Source organism: Malaclemys terrapin, chromosome 11 (genome assembly GCF_027887155.1).
Source record: "Malaclemys terrapin pileata isolate rMalTer1 chromosome 11, rMalTer1.hap1, whole genome shotgun sequence".
NCBI lineage: Eukaryota > Metazoa > Chordata > Testudines > Emydidae > Malaclemys > Malaclemys terrapin.
In genome coordinates, this window is record NC_071515.1 from 10,223,166 (window position 1) to 10,238,927 (window position 15,762).

Here is a 15,762-nt window from a genome sequence, read left to right on the forward strand (position 1 = left end):
GGCTCTCTGGCCTGTGGAAGTTTGTAGGTGACCCCCTGCCTGCCTGTCTGCAGCTTTCACCAGCCTGCTCTGGCTCCGCTGCGGAACTGACTGCTCCCCCTTCAGGGACAGCCCCCCTGAAAGCTCGGCGCCCAGCTCTGCTCTGCCTCTGAGCTGCCGTTACTCTCTGGGTGTCAATTTCAGGAGAGGAAAATCTGCTTCTGTAATGAGCCAGCCACTCCCAGTCCCTATTCAAGCCCAGATTAATGGTGTTAAATTTGCAAATGAATTTTAGTTCTGCTGTTTCTCTTTGAAGTCTGTTTCGTAAGTTTTTTTTGTTCAATGATAGTGACTTTTAAATCTGTAATAGAATGATCAGGGAGACTGAAGTGTTCACTTACTGGCTTATGTATGTTACCATTCCTGATGTCCAATTTGTGTCCATTTATTCTTTTGCGGAGGGACTCTCCGGTTTGGCCAATGTACATAGCAGAGGGGCATTGCTGGCACATGATGGCATATATAACATTTTAGTGGATGTGCAGGTGAATGAGCCCTTGATGGTGTGGCTGATGTGGTTGGGTCCTTTGATGATGTCGCCAGAGTAGATGTGGGGACAGAGTAGGCAACGAGGTTTGCTACAGGGATTGGTTCCTGGGTTGGTGTTTCTGTGGTGTGGTGTGTAGTTGCTGGTGAGTATTTGCTTCAGGTTGGGGGGTTGTCTGTACGCGAGGACTGGCCTGCCTCCCAAAGTCTGTGAGAGTGAGGGATCATTTTCCAGATAGGTTGTAGATCGTGGATAATGCGCTGGAGAGGTTTTAGCTGGGGGCTGTATGTGATGGCCAGTGGTGTTCTGTTATTGACCTTGTTGGGCCTGTCCTGTAGTAGGTGATTTCTGGGTACCCGTCTTGCTCTGTCAATCTGTTTCCTCACTTCCCCAGGTGGGTATTGTAGTTTTACGAATGCTTGATAAAGATCTTGTAGGTGTTTATCTCTGTCTGAGGGGTTGTATCTTAGGGCTTGGCTGTAGACAATGGATCATTAACTAACAATGGACTTTGGGAGACACCAGTCCACATCTGAGCTTTCCTGGGAACATTCAAACTAATGTGTAAACAATGATGTCGGCCTGCAAAAAGCAGAATCATCCACAGACATGTGACTTGCCCAGGTGGCTACAGACTCCATCTTGTTGCTGTGATCTTGCACAGGAGAACAAAGGGGTTTCTGCCCACGAGAGAGAATATAAAAAGCCCTGGAAACCACGCCATTTTGTCTTCAGCTGGCTCAAAAGATAGTCTCTCCAACCCAAAGAGATGCCTGAAAGAAACTGTAACAAAGGACAGTAACTACGGGGATGTGAGTGATTGCTGGACCCAGACTAGGAAGGAGCCTAGTCTGTCAAAGAAGCTTATTGGAACATCTCTGAGGGTGAGATTTACCTGCATTTAGTTTCCTACTATATTAGGCTTAGTCTTGCTTGTTTTTGTTTTATTTTGCTTGGTAATTTACTTTGTTCTGTCTGTTATTACTTGGAACCACTTAAATCCTACTTTTTCTATTTAATAAAATCACTTTTTCCTTATTAATTAACCCAGAACAAGTAATTAATACCTGGGGGAGCAAACAGCTGTGCATATCTCTCTATCAGTGTTATAGAGGGTGAACAATTTATGAGTTTACCCTGTATAAGCTTTATACAGAGTAAAATGGATTTATTTGGGGTTTGGACCCCATGGGGAACTGGGTATCTGGGTGCTGGAGACAGGAGCACTTCTTAAGCTGTTTTCAGTTAAGCCTGCAGCTTTTGGAGACGTGGTTCAGACCTGGGTCTGTTTTTGCAGCAGGCTAGTCTGTCTGGCTCAACAAGACAGGGTACCGAAGTCCCAAGCTGCCTGGGAAAATGGGCTCAGAGGTAGTCTCAGCACATCAGGTGGCAGTCCCAAGGGTGTTTCTGTGACCCAACCTGTCACAGCGTGTGCTTCCTAATTATTTCTACACTGATTGTTATTAATGCAACTTATGAAAAGCAGCAGCTCCCTATGCATCTGACACGCGCTAAATATACTATCAAATGGTTATCACTGTGGTCATCATTGTCTTATTGGTACCTGTGCTTCCTGGCTGTGTGTTGTATCCATCTGTGTTTTCTGTCTTACCCTGCAAGCCCAATACCTACGTGGGCCTAGGACCAGGCCCTGCAGCCTGGGGAGTTGCTGGCCTAGGGCTTCCCAGCCCCCAAGGCCATTCCCCAGCCCTGCCTCACTCTAGGTGCCCCGTGAGCCCCCTGCAGCCAGGCCTGTCTCTCTCTCCTGTCAGAGGGAGACTCCTCAGCTTCTGCCTGCCCTGGCCTTCTTATCAGACTGAGTGGCTCCGTTTGGGGCATGGCCCCAGCTGCAGCCACTTCCCCAATCACCCAGGGTTTTGCTACTCTACACAGCCCCAGTCCTCGGCAGGGCTTTTCCAACCCCGTCAGGGCTGCAGCGGCGTTCACCCCGCTACAGTTCCCCATGTAGATACTTACAGTCTATAACCAAGTCACTTCTTAACCTTCTTTTTGTTAAGCTAAATAGATTGAGGTCCTTGAGTCGATGATTATACGGCATGTTTTATAATCCTTTAATCAGTCTTGTGACTCTTCTCTGGACACTCTCCAATTTATCAACATCCTTATTAAATTGTGCACCCCAGAACGGGACACAGCATTCCAGCAGTGATTGCACCAGTGCCAAATACAGAGATAAAATAACCTCTCTGCTCCTACTTGCGATTCCCCTATTTAGGCATCTGGTCACCCTATTTCTGTATGCATTTCCCCAGGTTTTTTTGTAAAAATCAAAATTGAACTGCCCCAGAAATTCTGTCATGTGGAATCATCGTGAAACTCGCATGGCTCCAACCCTGCCGATGAATCTTTAGATCCACTGCACAGACTTCTGCCACTTGAGCTAATGGAGTAAGTGATGGCAGAGGCAGTAGGTTGTCATCCTATATGTGATAGATCAGCTCTATAGGGGTGTTGCTGGCCCAGAGGGCCCCGAGGGGGCAACAGGGTTCGTTGCCCAGTGTGCGTCGCACCAATAGACACACCAGGGTGGAGAAGCAAACCAAGTTTGTTCGAGATCTCGAAAAGGCACTCAGGAGACCAGCATATCTCAAATCATAAGCGCAGCAAATACAAGCAAGTTTTCCCTTTTATATTCCAAGCTGTTTTCAGTAAGCCTTTTGTTCTGGTTTCTTCCTACCCCTCCCTCCGCGACAACAGTTACAGCAGGCAGTACATTAGAAAAGTTCCCGTTCGCATGCTTATCTTCGACCTTGCAAGCTCTACGCACTAGGCCTTTCCCTCCCCCTTTCCCCGCATTATCACGGAAAGTTCTGCTAGTGTGAGCGAAACTGCAGCTGTCTGCTAGAAAAAGCTGACCATTACATATTCTGCTTCAGCATTAAGCTGTGAGCATGTAGGTAGGTGAAAGTTCACAAGATGGAGTTACTGTGGCTCACTTAGACCCAGAGCAGGGGAGTTTCATCGGCACTTATGGCCTTCCACTCCCCCAAGTTACCTGGTAGCTATGTCTAGTGACGTCAACAATTCCCTCCTTTGAGAACACTCAACAAACCTTTGGCAGAGTTTTCTCATACTCTAAAGACAACATGCGATTAAGTTCCATGCAATTGGGATCATCAATGAGAGAGTATAAAGGAACTTCTGGGGAATGGGAGGTACAAATCTTATGTATGAGCACTTTACAGCAAGCTAGCAAAAGGAAAAGAACAAAACATATCACAACACCTGTGAGCAAGATGTGAACAATGCCTCCCCCTAGTCCTCCTAGACCAGGTAACCAGCCCCAAAGGGAATCAAAAATAGTGGGTTCTCCTTCCTGGGCCTTCCACTGGTTCAAGGCCTGTTCGGCTGACAAGATGTGCTTGTTAATATCCTGTGAAAACTCTGGGACATAGGTACAACATTCTTCTCCAATAAGGGCACAGACCCCGCCCCGTGAGGCTAACACATAATCTAGGGCCCGGCGGTTTTGTAGAGACAGCAATCGAAGCTGGTACAGCTCAGAGCTTATGCCTTTTTCTATGGCTAGGGTATCATTGGCAAACTGAGTGAGAAATTTAGAAAGTCTTCTGTAGAGTTGGGCTAGCCGTCCCACCCCATAAGTAGGGAGGAATATCATTCCAAACCTGTCTTCTTCTCCGATGGGTTCAATGGTAGCTCTCAAGGATCGATAGTACCGAGGGTGACCTGAGGGAGCCTGGGGTAGAACACGGAGTGGAGGAGCGAGATAGCCTTTGTAACAGCTACCATGCCAAGCATGAGGAAGCCATTTGTAGGCACTATTACCACAAATCCAGAATGCTTCACCATAACTAGCCTTTCCATTGTTACCTTGTAGGTCCCGTAGGGTGGCTTGTGGGGAAAGGGCAAAGAATGCAGTGCCAGTTTGCCAACTGGTGGCATTTAGTACAGGAATAGTGAGACTTATACCAGGACTAATATAAAATTTACATCTACTAATGCCTGCAAACCAGGTATGATTACTTGTACTGGCTTGCTGATAAGATATGAGACCAGTGGGTGGAGGGCGTAGACGAATAGGCTGGGGCTTAAGAGTGCTACTATAGTGGGAATTCCAGGAGCCATTGTGTAGGCCATAAGGAGCTTCTGCTATACAGTTGGATCCCAACTTAAATTGTCAGAGGTGCTGCTGCTGGTAACCATCCACCTTTGACAAAAGTCTGACCAATTTTGGGGAACTACTCTCCAGGGCAATCCCGCCGAATGGTGGGGAGTCTGGGCACATATCCAACAGTGGGAGAGATTGAACTCATGGGCAAAGGCAATTTTCAGGGCCTCATAGGTATTGGTAGCCATGTCTGTAGGGATAGCTCCCCATCCTGCATGCGAGGTGGGTGAAACAGTAGGTAACAGAAGGATTGCTTCTGTGACAAAAAGGAATGTTGTGAGAGACCCTAAACCTGAATCTATATTGTGATTACAACAACCCCAATGCCCAGAAGATAAGAATCAGTGACACCAAACAAATCAAGAAATAAAAGGACCAGGACCATAGGCTAGGTCGGCCTACTGTGAATAGACAGAACCAATGCTCAGGGTTTTCACGGGGAGTGCACTGTGGCTGTTCAGAGAGATCACCAGGCATTCCCAGTGACCCTTACTGTCTTTTGAATAACAGCTTAAGTCCCAAATCGTCCCTGGCAGTCTTCTCTGCAGGCTGGACAGTCCACTGTTCAGGAGTGGGTACTGCTTTCAGTCGAGAGTGATGAATCCAGTTCTTGTGCCCTTCGACCTTTGCTGCCGTGTGGGAGACCAGCAGGCCGGTGTGGGGTCCCTTCCACTTCTCTTGGAGAGGTTCGTCCTTCCAGGTCCGAACGAGAACGGAGTCACCAGGCTGTAAGGAGTGGACAGGGGCATCCAGCAGAAGAGGCTGTGAATCTTTTGTGTATCTGTGAAGAGAAGAAAGAACAGCAGACAGAGAGCACATGTACTGAGACAAAAAACCACACCGCATTTCCCACTCTCCTGCCAGAACCGGTGTACCGTTCAGAGGCCATGCCCTTCCAAATATAATCTCGAAGGGACTAAGCCCTAACCTGCCCTTGGGGAGAGCGCGAATATGGAGTAACACAAGGGGCAAAGCATCAGGCCACCTAAGAAAGGCCTCCTGACAGACCTTTTAGAGGTGTCGCTTAAGTGTCTGATTTGTGCGTTCCACTACTCCGCTGGCTTGTGGTCGCCAGGGTGTGTGGAGCTTCCAGAGGATTTGCAAGGCACTTGATATCTTTTGAACAACTTGAGATGTGAAGTGTGTTCTGTTATCAGATTCCATCCACTGGGGGAGTCCGAAGCGAGGAATGATCTCCTTGACAAACGTAAGAGCCACCGTTTTGGCAGTGTTGTTACGACATGGGAAGGCTTCGGGACATCCGCTGAATCGATCCACCAAGACAAGGAGGTACCTGTACCCTTGGGTCCTGGGAAACTCAGTAAAGTCTATTTGCCACACCAATCCTGGGCCTGGGGTAGGTTCCAGAGTGGCTGGCAATACTGCTACTCCTGGTCGAGATTATTCTTTTGGCAGATTAAACATTCAGCCTGTATCTGTGGTGCTAGGGGTTTAAGTCCAGAGGTTAGAAAATATTTATTCATAAGCTGGATAAGAGCCTCTCTGCCTGCGTGGGTGGTTTGATTCAGTTTCTGCAACACTGGTCGGATCAGGCCCTTGGGCAGGAGGATTTTTCCCTCTGTGGAATAAAGCCATCCCTCCTTTTCCAGAGACCGAGCCTGTCAGCCAGGTTTCTGTCCTCTTGGGAGTACTGAGGGGCTGCAAGCTCACCTACTGATGGGATGAGGGCATGCATTTGGGCATTCTCCTCTGGTGGTGATTTCAGGGTAGCAGCACGCTTGGCTTCCCTGTCTGCTCTGGCATTGCCCTTGGTTACATCTTGATCTTCCTTTTGATGGGCTTTGCAGTGCACCACTGCTATTGCTGAGGGGAGTTGTACTGCCTCTAACAGCCGGAGAATTTGAGACCCAAGCTTAACCAGGGAACCTTGGGCTGTGAGCATTCCTCTTTGCTTCCACAGACCAGCATGAGCATGCAATACCGCAAAAGCATACGTTGAGTCAGTAAAGATATTAACCCGTTTGTCTTTTGCCAGCTCGAGTGCACGAGTCAGGGCCACTAGTTCAGCAAGCTGGGCAGATGTCCCAGCAGGGAAACTTTCAGCTTCCACGGTATCATGAAGGTATCATGAAGGGTCACAATAGCATAACCAGCCCTCCTTTGCCGATCTACAACGGCACTACTGCCATCTGTATACCATTCCAAGTCAGCATTTGGGAGTGGCTGATCTTTTAAATCTGGGCAGCTGGAGTTGTGGGCATCTATGATTTCCAGACAGTCATGTTCCTGCTTTTCTGTCTCTGGTAGCAGGGTAGCTGGATTAAGGGAGGGACAGGTTTGCAGGGTAACTTCAGGATTCTCTAACAGTTTTGCCTGATACCGAGCAACCCGAGCCTGTGTGAGCCAGAGACCACCCTTAGTATCCAGCAGGGCTCGGACCATATGGGGAATATACACTTGCACAGTTCCTCCCAGTGTCAGTTTTTCAGCTTCCCCAAGCACTAGGGCAGTGGCTGCGACCGCCCTCAAGCATGCTGGTCACCCCTTTGAAACTTGATCCAGTTGTTTAGAGAACTATGCCACGGGACGTTTCCAGGTGCCTAATAACTGAGTAAGCACTCCCAGGGCTATCCCTTTCCTTTCATGCACATACAGTTGGAACGACTTAGAGAGATCCGGCAGACCCAGGGCTGGGGCTTCCATCAGCTTCCTTTTCAAGATTTTAAATGCCCTGTCCACTTCTGGGACCAGTGAAAGGGGTCATGATCCGCTCCCTTAGCACATTCATACAGAGGTTTAGCCCACAGTCCAAACTCTGGGATCCATATTCTGCAAAAGCCTGCCATGCCCAAAAATGCCCTGAGCCGTTTGCGGTTGCTAGGGATAGGAACTTGGCAGATAGCCTCCTTTCTGTCATTTGATTGCTACCTCTCCCCCTGTCTTATGTGAAATCCCAGATACTGTACTTCTGAGAGAGCAATTTGAGCCTTGCTTCGAGCTAGGCTCTATCCTTGGAGTCCAACAAAGTTCAGGAGACTCACAGTGGCTTTGAGACAAGGGATTAGACCCATGGCAGCAATTAGCAAGTCATCTACATATTGCAGGAGCAGGGATCTGTCTGAATTATTCCACTCCTCCAAGTTTCTGGCCAGAGCCTGGCCGAACAGAGTGGGGGAATTTTTAAATCCCTGGGCCAATACTGTCCAGCAAAGCTGCTTTTTAACCCTTTTGTTGTCCTCCTTATGCCTTGCAGTATTTTGCAGATCTCATAGTTGATTGGGCCCATTCAGGCCCCCCTTTTCTTGGTTGTCAGCCAAGTCTTAGCTGTGAACAATGTCCTTGGATGGGGCCAGCATCTTATCTTTGGACTGAGCTTGCTAGCTATATTTTCCAGTTAACTCGTTCTGTTCTTTTTCCTTCTCCCTTTCTTGACTTTTAACCTCCAAAGGAACCTTCCACTCTTCACTCATACACCTTTTCCCAACAATGAACACATACACATTGCCATTATACACCCTTCCAGTAACATAACTTCTATACAAAGCTTTGGAGCAACAAACCAGGACAAGCACACCCACTTCTGAAGATTCTACTCGGTACAACCTCTGGTGTCCAATAGCTTTCCGTTTTAAAACCTTATATGCCTTCTCTGTGCCTCCTCCTTAGCCTTGGCTATAACCTAATTCCGCTCCACCTCAGACAACAAGGTTCTCATCAGTATATTGCAATCATCCCAGTCAGGCTTATGGCTTGCTAGACACCCTTCAAAGATTGAAATAAAACGATTTGGATTCGTTGAGAATTCCCCTGCTTCTGCCTTAAAGGCAGCTAGGTGCACTGGGTTAAAAGGCACATGAGAATACACTGGCACAATCTGGGCTGCACGATCCTGTGTTCCTGGACGGGCTACCACATTCTCAGTAATCAACGGATACAATCCCACCGAGGGGGCACTCTCTAGAGCCGGTGGGGGTGCTGGAGCCGAAGGGGACACCGATTCTGCCATTACAACTGTAGGAGGGTGCTGGGGATTAGCAGCAGGTACTACCGAGTCTGTCGGAGTCAAATGGCACTTGTGAAAAATATCAGGCCTATTTCTTAACAGCATAACCGTATACGCATAGAGATGTTCATTCCATTTACCTGTTCGCTGGGAACATTGCTGGGGTGGTGTCAGGGCTGGTCTGCAGAGGCATTCTGGCTGTTATGTGCATTCTGTCTTGGCTTCACTGGAGAAGAGTGTCTTTCCCGTCTCTAGGAGGAGGGTCTGTGATCAGAGGCCTTGGTGAAAGGGAAAGAAATCATGGTAGAAACGTACGCCTGCACTGCCAGCTCTCTGCCATTGTCTAGACAGGTTTCCCTATTCCAGCGGAGGTGAGGGGGACCCAGAGGAGCACTAGGAAACGAGGGAGAATGTTCAAAACTGGCTCATTTTCTGTGTCTCACCTTCAACCTATTAAACAAAATCCCTGAAATCCCACCAGCCCCCAAGCTGGCCCCTGGGAGGGAAACACTCTGATTTCATTAACAAATCAAGCCCCGCTTCATCGGCATTTCTGGGTAGGTTTGCCCCAATAAAACCAGTCTCGGTTGATTGCACGAGCGCTCGGCCATGTCTGACTTCCCTGCTCTCTGTATGTGGCAGGCACGTGGAAGACAAATGGACAGTGTTTGGCACAGTGCTCAACTACACGTCCCTGAGGATCCTGGGGGTTGGGCCGGATGACCCGGACCTCGTGAGGGCTCGGATCAACCTCCACAGCAAAGGTCAGCATGTGGCTGGAGCTCTCCGGCATCCTGTCCTCTCCCCAGCACCATGGGGCTGGGACTGTTGAGAAGGGCTTGCCCAGCTCCGAAGGGGTGAGTGGTAGGCGAGGGGACATGCGGCCAGAGTGGCATGAGCCTTTGCAATGGCTTGTCCTTGGCTGTCTGGCAGCATGTGCAGTTCGCACATTAGTTTCTGCCCTGCTGCCCTTAGCTTCTCCCAGCGTGGCCTGGCTGTCGCAGCACGTGTGGCATGTCACAGCCCATGCTGCATCCTGCTGTGCCAGCCCCCTGCCGCGCTTACCTTCTGGGGTGACGGTGAAACCTCAGCTCCTTCACTGCTTGCAAACGCTTCCCAGATGTCGTTTCTGAATGGCTGTGTCTGTCGGTGTGTAGTGCCCGTTGAGTGCCCGCCGCACCGGCTTGCCGCTCTCCAGGGTCCCTGGCCTGCCACACAACCAGACCAGACCAGGATTCAGGAGCCTCTGTTCATGCCCTGTCACATGGCAGGGTCCGTGTCCCTGGCCCCCGTGGCCGCCATCAGAGCCCAGATCTGTGTCTGTCTCTCCAGGGGGTGGTGTGGGAATCCCGTCCTGGGGGAAGTTTTGGCTGGCCATCTTGAACGTTTACAGCTGGGAGGGAATGAACACGCTGTTCCCTGAGCTGTGGTAGGTGCTATTCTGTATCTGCAGAGTGTATTGATTTTCAGTCCCAAGCCACAGCCCTGTCCCCTCGCAGCAGCACCCAGCAGAGAGCCCGACGCTGAACACCAGGAACCTGAGAGTAATCCCGGCCTGCACCAGTCCCCCATTCTCCCACTCAGCCTGGGCCAGGAGGCTTCGAGCACGGAAGCATGCACAGGCACCATTCCTGGCACGGGGCGTGGGCTGATGCGGGAGGGATGTTCTGTTGATGACCTTCCCTCCCCCATCCAATCTTGGCCCACCTGCTCGACCTCCAGCCTTCCTGCCCTCTCTGCCAGCCTCCAGACCCACACGTTGCGCTCTCCCCAAGTCCCTCCCTCCTGGGGCTGAACCTGTGCTGGGTCCTGACATGGTTCCTCCCCATTTGGCATGCCATGGCTGTCCCTGTCCTGGAGCTGGGCGTGCCGCAGACTTCCCCAGCCCTCAGGGACAGCTGGTGCCCGAGCTGGCCATGGGGCCAGGAGCAGGGGGCAGTGTGAAGCGAGGGAGTTCAGGCAGCTGGCTGATTACAGGGAAACTAGTGGCAGCATTGCCCACTGGCATGTTCCCCACTGGAGAGGCAGTTTATTCCCTGCGCCTCCCTCCTCACCCCGTTAACACGAACCACAGGGAATCAGATGCAGTCTGTCGGCAGAGGCCCTGTCCAGGATAACAGCCTCGCTGGGTTGCTGGGAGAGCCCAGAACGCTGTCCTCGGGCTGGAGGAGACAGTCTCCTGGCTCCAAACGAGGGCTCCAGCTTCTCTTCCAGGTCCCCCACACCCAAGGAGCACAGAGCAGCGATCGCCTGGGGTCGGTGCGTTGTCCTGTAGGGCTGCTCTAACGCTGAGGCAGCAGCTATCCTGGGCCCCGTGTGTCTCCTGGGCACATTACCCCTCTGACTGCCCACACCCCTGTCCTTAACTGTGCCGTGTCCCTGCGGCTCCCCACTCCCCATCCCGCACGCTGCTGACAACGTCCCTCTGTTGTGTGACAGGCTGCTTCCGGCGTGGATGCCAGCCCAGCCCACCCCTCCACGCTGTGGTGCCACTGCCGCCAGGTGTACCTGCCGATGAGCTACTGCTATGCCACGCGCCTGACTGCCGAGGAGGATGAGCTTGTCCAGAGCCTCAGACAGGTAAATGAACTCCCTGAGCACCCTCCCCACTCCTCACCCTGTGTAACGGTGGCCTGGAGACCCTTCCCACCATGGCCCAGCTGTGGCTTATCGCATGGACCCGAATCTCCTCATTGGGCGCAAATCCCAGGGGCTGCAGCCTCTGGCAGTGCTTTGGTGGGGATCCCTGTGGGCTCGTTGTGATGTGATCCCCACATCAGCCCCTTGTCCCCCTGTCCTTCTGGGTCTTCCCCTTGCCTGGGCACTAACTGCGACGGCCCTGAGCCATGTCTCAGCAGCCCCGTGTCTGACACCTCTGTCCCTCATTTCTGTTACCAAAGAGGAGCACAGGGGTGGGAATCTCCCCTCATTCTCTGTGGTGAATCATAGAATATGAAGGGACCTCAGGAGGTCATCTAGTCCAACCCCCTGCTCAAAGCAGGACAAATCTCCTGACAGATTTTTGCCCCAGATCCCTAAATGACCCCCTCAAGGATTGAACTCACAACCCTGGGTTTAGGAGGCCAGTGCTCAAACCACTGAGCTATCCCTCCCCTCTGAAGACTTTAGCAACCCTGCTGCTCAGTGTCTCGTCCTCTCTGGTTGTTCCGCTCACCCTCTGCTGATCTAGCAGGGCCAGCGACTCTCACCAGCTTTCTGGTTCTCCGAGACTTACAGAAGTTCCTATTTGCTGCTGGCCATTCTGGTTCCCTCTGAGCCTCCTTACGCCTTCCCTGTCACAGCTGATGCTTCTGTACATTGACGTAGTGTGGGCTGCATTTCTGCTCCTTCAGGGGGATGTTGCTTGAGTGAGCCACGTGGTCCTTCCATGCTTTCCCTTTAGCTTAGGGCTGAGGTACGACTGGCCCGTGCTGAGGTATGACTGGCCCGGGCTGGGTTGGGCCCCTCGATGTCGGTATGTGGCCACTGGCATGTTACCTCTATGCAGCATCCCAGCTCTCATTAGCAGATGGAAAGGCTTTGCCTTCATAGGCGCAGTAGTAACCTTCCAAACAGGAGCTGCATGGAACCGATGCCCTGCTGTCTGCGTGACGACCCAGAGCTCAATTCATCGTGTCAAGGGACCGGTAGATCATCTAGTCAGGCTCCTGTGTAACGCAGGCCAGAGAATGTCACCCAGTTGCTCTGGACTGAGCCCAGCGACATGTCTGGCTGCAGTACAGTGTGCCCTCCAGAAAGGCAGCCGGTCGGGAGCTGAAGACATCGAGAGATGGAGAGTCTGCTAGTTCCTTGGCAGCACATTCCGGTGGTTGATCACCCTCGTTGTTCACTGTTCGGGCCTTATGCTTCAGCCACTGGTTCTTGTTCTGCCTTTCTCTGCCCTTCGGTACCTGGTATCTTCTCCCTGTGAAGGTTCTTCTACCAGTCACCTGCCAGTCTTATTTCTGATACTCAGTGGTGAGGACAGTCACGGGGGGCCTGGGAGTGCCCGCCTTAAACAGCCCATGTAGGTGCCGCATTAATGCTCTTCCAGTGCTGGTAACCTTGGCTGATGGGAGGAGTGGAGGGAGCCCTATGGGGCAGAAATTGGGGTGGGCTTTGGGGAAGGAAGGAGAGAGCTGGGAGGGCAAGGTAGGAAGGAAAGCCAAGGACAGAGTGTCTGGGGTCGTGCAGGGAGCAGGCTTTCCCTGTGAATGCCACGGCAAGGTACTTGCCACACACTTGTTCACAATGCCTAAGGCCTGCACTTTCCAAAGGGAGGAGTGATTTTTGGGAGGCCCCGTCGGCCCCCCGGGAGGGGTCTGATTTGAGAGCACTGAGCTCTGCCCTTTGCGAATCAGACTTGGTGTCTCAGGCTGGGCACCTGACACTCCTAGGCCTGAAGGGGAGTTACGCCTTAGGGGCTGTCTTCTCCCTGCCCACTGGGCTCCGGGAGCCCTGCTGTGAATTGGAGCGGGGTGGAGTCCTGCACACAGGCCTCCAGCCAGAATTAAGCCCTCCCTATTCCATGAGCATGCTCCAGCATGGTCCCCCATTCTGGCCTGTGTGGGCTCTGGACCCCCCCCTTTCGGGCTCTGTGCCCCCCCAGGCCACATGGGGCCCCGGTGCCCCCCTCAGGTGCTCTGGCACTATCTGAAGGTGCTTTCTCCTCTTGTTAACTCTCCTTAGCAAAAGGTGCTGGGAGCAGCTCCCACATGGGACCTGTCCCGGTGGCTGGTGTGGAGCCACAAAGCGGGCCAGGCAGCGCTGCCCTCCTTCCCCAGTGCTGCCCTGCGTGCTCCGTGCTGTACTCCCCCTGGCTGCCAACGCCACCAGCCTGACACTTGCAGCTGTCTCATGGGTCTGCTCCCATGGCGCGCTAGTGAGCGGATGGCTAATCTCCCGCCTGCTCCCTGCCAGGAGCTGTACGTCCAGGACTACTCCAGCATTGCCTGGCCGGCCCAGAGGAATAACGTGGCTGCCTGCGATCTCTACACCCCGCACAGCTGGCTGCTCACACTCGCCAATGGTGAGTAGGCCACTGGCTGGGCCTGGCCAGGGCAGGGCGGGGGATAGTTGATGTGCTGGTTGTTTTCTGACCCCACTGCCGTGAGTCGCTGGCGGAGTTGAGAGCTGCCCCACATCCAATGCCAGTGCAGCCCCCAAGCTTCCTGTCAGCCTTGCCCTGCCCGTGGGATCTCAGAGTGGCCAGGGACCAGAAGCTGGCAAGACTGTACATTACTAACCCGGGAGGAAATGCTTGTGCCTGACAAAGCAGTGCCCACCTGGCCTCAGCATGGTGCCACAGTTACTGCCCTGCCCAGTGGGCATGAGGGCAATCTGTGTGCGGCATTGGCTCGCTCACTTCGGCCACGAGCCAGCAGCAGCCACCTGGATCCAGCACGTAGGAAAGGCGCTGGGCTCTGTGCTGATTGCCGCTGGAGGAGGCTGAACCCAGGCCCATCCTGACTGTCTGGTGCCATTGGTGCCGAATCAGGGCTCATAGAACAACTCCAAACACTCTGTCTCTGAGGTGTCTGCGGAGGCTGAGTCCAGCGTGGGCTGTGTGCTGGGGCACTGAGTGAATCTTAATACCTCGGGTTCTGTCCCCCACTCAGCAGCTTCCCACCTTCCCTCTGGTCCTGTCTTGGGCTGAGCAGAGGTGAAACAACCAGGGTTCAATCCAGGTGTGGAGCGTTCTGGGGCTGTGTCCCTGGGGCTCTCGCCCTGCTCTCCCCAGAGCCCTGGCCAGCTGGGGAAGGGATGTGGGGAGCTCTCTGGGGCTAGGGGCCAGGCCCTGCTCGCACAGGAGTTGGAACCAGGCAGCTGGTAAGAGTTTCCTTATTGTGTCTCTCTTGTTCCCGTCTCAGCCATCCTGAACGTGTACGAAGCCCACCACAGCGCCCGGCTGAGGCAGCGAGCCATCGCGGAGCTGTACGACCACATCAAGGCTGACGACAGATTCACCAAGGCCATCAGCAGTGGCCTGGTAGGCTGCTCGTTACCGTTCCCAACGAATCAACGGAGCTGGCTCCATTTCCTGCCCAGGTGCGGGAGAGTCCGGCCTGGGACTCCCCAGCTCTGCACAGATGCCCTGCTGCTGGCACGTAACCATAGCAACCAGCAATCCAGGCAGGCTCAGGGCCTGTTGTGCTGGGCGCTGCACACAGGAGAGTTCACGGTGGATGACAAGGGCATGAGCAGGCTGGTGGGAGAGGAGAGCGTGAGCAGCCGCTTGGACATTGTACAGTGGCAATGGAGGCTGGGCGTGCCAGATGCCCCCCTCTGCAGAGTCTTTGCTGGGGACAGCTGGGGGGTGTGGAGTCAGCCGGGGGAAGGCCGTGGCTGGAGAGTGATCTCCTGCCCTGTGATGGGGAACGGACATGGGGATGCCAAGGGGTCCGTTCTGTGACCAGAGCCCCATGTAGACGTGCTCGCTCGCCTGCAGACAGCCCCCAGCCTGGGGTTTGCTCTGGGGCTGGTCACGTGGTCAGGTCATGCTGTGCAGGCCCAAGCTGAACACCACTGCGCTCTGCAGGGGAGTGACGCCTTCTCTCTCGGCAGATTTCCAAGACCATTAACATGCTGGTTGGCTGGTACGTGGATGGGGATGTTGGGGTCCACTAGGCATAGCTACCAGGTAACTCGGGAGAGTGGAAGGCCAAAAGTGCCGATGAAGCTCTTTTGCTCTGGGCCTATCTGAACCCCCAAACCCCATCTTGTGAACTCTCACCTACTTCTATGCTAACTGTTTACATGCTCTGAAGTAGGCTGAAGCAGAAATGTAATATCAGCTTTTTAGCAGATGGCTGCAGTTTCACTCACACTAGCAGAAATAATAGAGATAAGAAGCAGGGTAGTTAGTTTGCAGGCGTCTAATCCAAGGTCGCAAAGACTGAGAAAGTTTTCTCACAAGCTTATGTAGAGTTTATTCTAACAGTTGTCTGGAAGGGAGGGGTAAGGAGGAACAGCCAGACAAAGAGATGTATGCAAACAGTTTGGAGTATAAAAGGTAAAATTTGTTTGTATTTGTTGCACTGGATTTGAGACATGCCGGTCTCCTAGTGCCATTTCAGAGCTCTGAAATAAACTTGGCTTGCTTTCTCCCCTCGGTGTCTTTAT

At 52.7% G+C, this 15,762-nt stretch overlaps 1 protein-coding gene and 1 pseudogene across 1 annotated transcript; both read left to right on the top strand.

Annotated features, from left to right (window-relative positions):
- LOC128845213 (zinc finger protein RFP-like) overlaps window positions 1-15,762 on the top strand; it is a 246,325-nt pseudogene that overhangs the window by 110,132 nt on the left and 120,431 nt on the right.
- LOC128845547 (uncharacterized) lies at window positions 10,611-15,746 on the top strand. Its single transcript, XM_054044353.1, has 4 exons — window positions 10,611-10,899; window positions 11,080-11,220; window positions 13,561-13,669; window positions 14,511-15,746. Exons 1-4 carry the CDS (start codon window positions 10,723-10,725, stop codon window positions 15,050-15,052), a joined length of 969 nt encoding a protein of 322 aa, XP_053900328.1. The 5' UTR covers window positions 10,611-10,722; the 3' UTR covers window positions 15,053-15,746.

What these genes read in the sequence shown, in the direction of transcription:
- LOC128845547 (XM_054044353.1), top strand. Translation starts at nt 10,723, where the DNA reads ATGCAGTCTGTCGGCAGAGGCCCTGTCCAGGATAACAGCCTCGCTGGG. An exon ending in TTGTCCAGAGCCTCAGACAG is followed by an intron (nt 11,221 to 13,560) that starts GTAAATGAACTC and finishes GCTCCCTGCCAG; the next exon opens with GAGCTGTACGTCCAGGACTA. An exon ending in GCTGCTCACACTCGCCAATG is followed by an intron (nt 13,670 to 14,510) that starts GTGAGTAGGCCA and finishes TTCCCGTCTCAG; the next exon opens with CCATCCTGAACGTGTACGAA.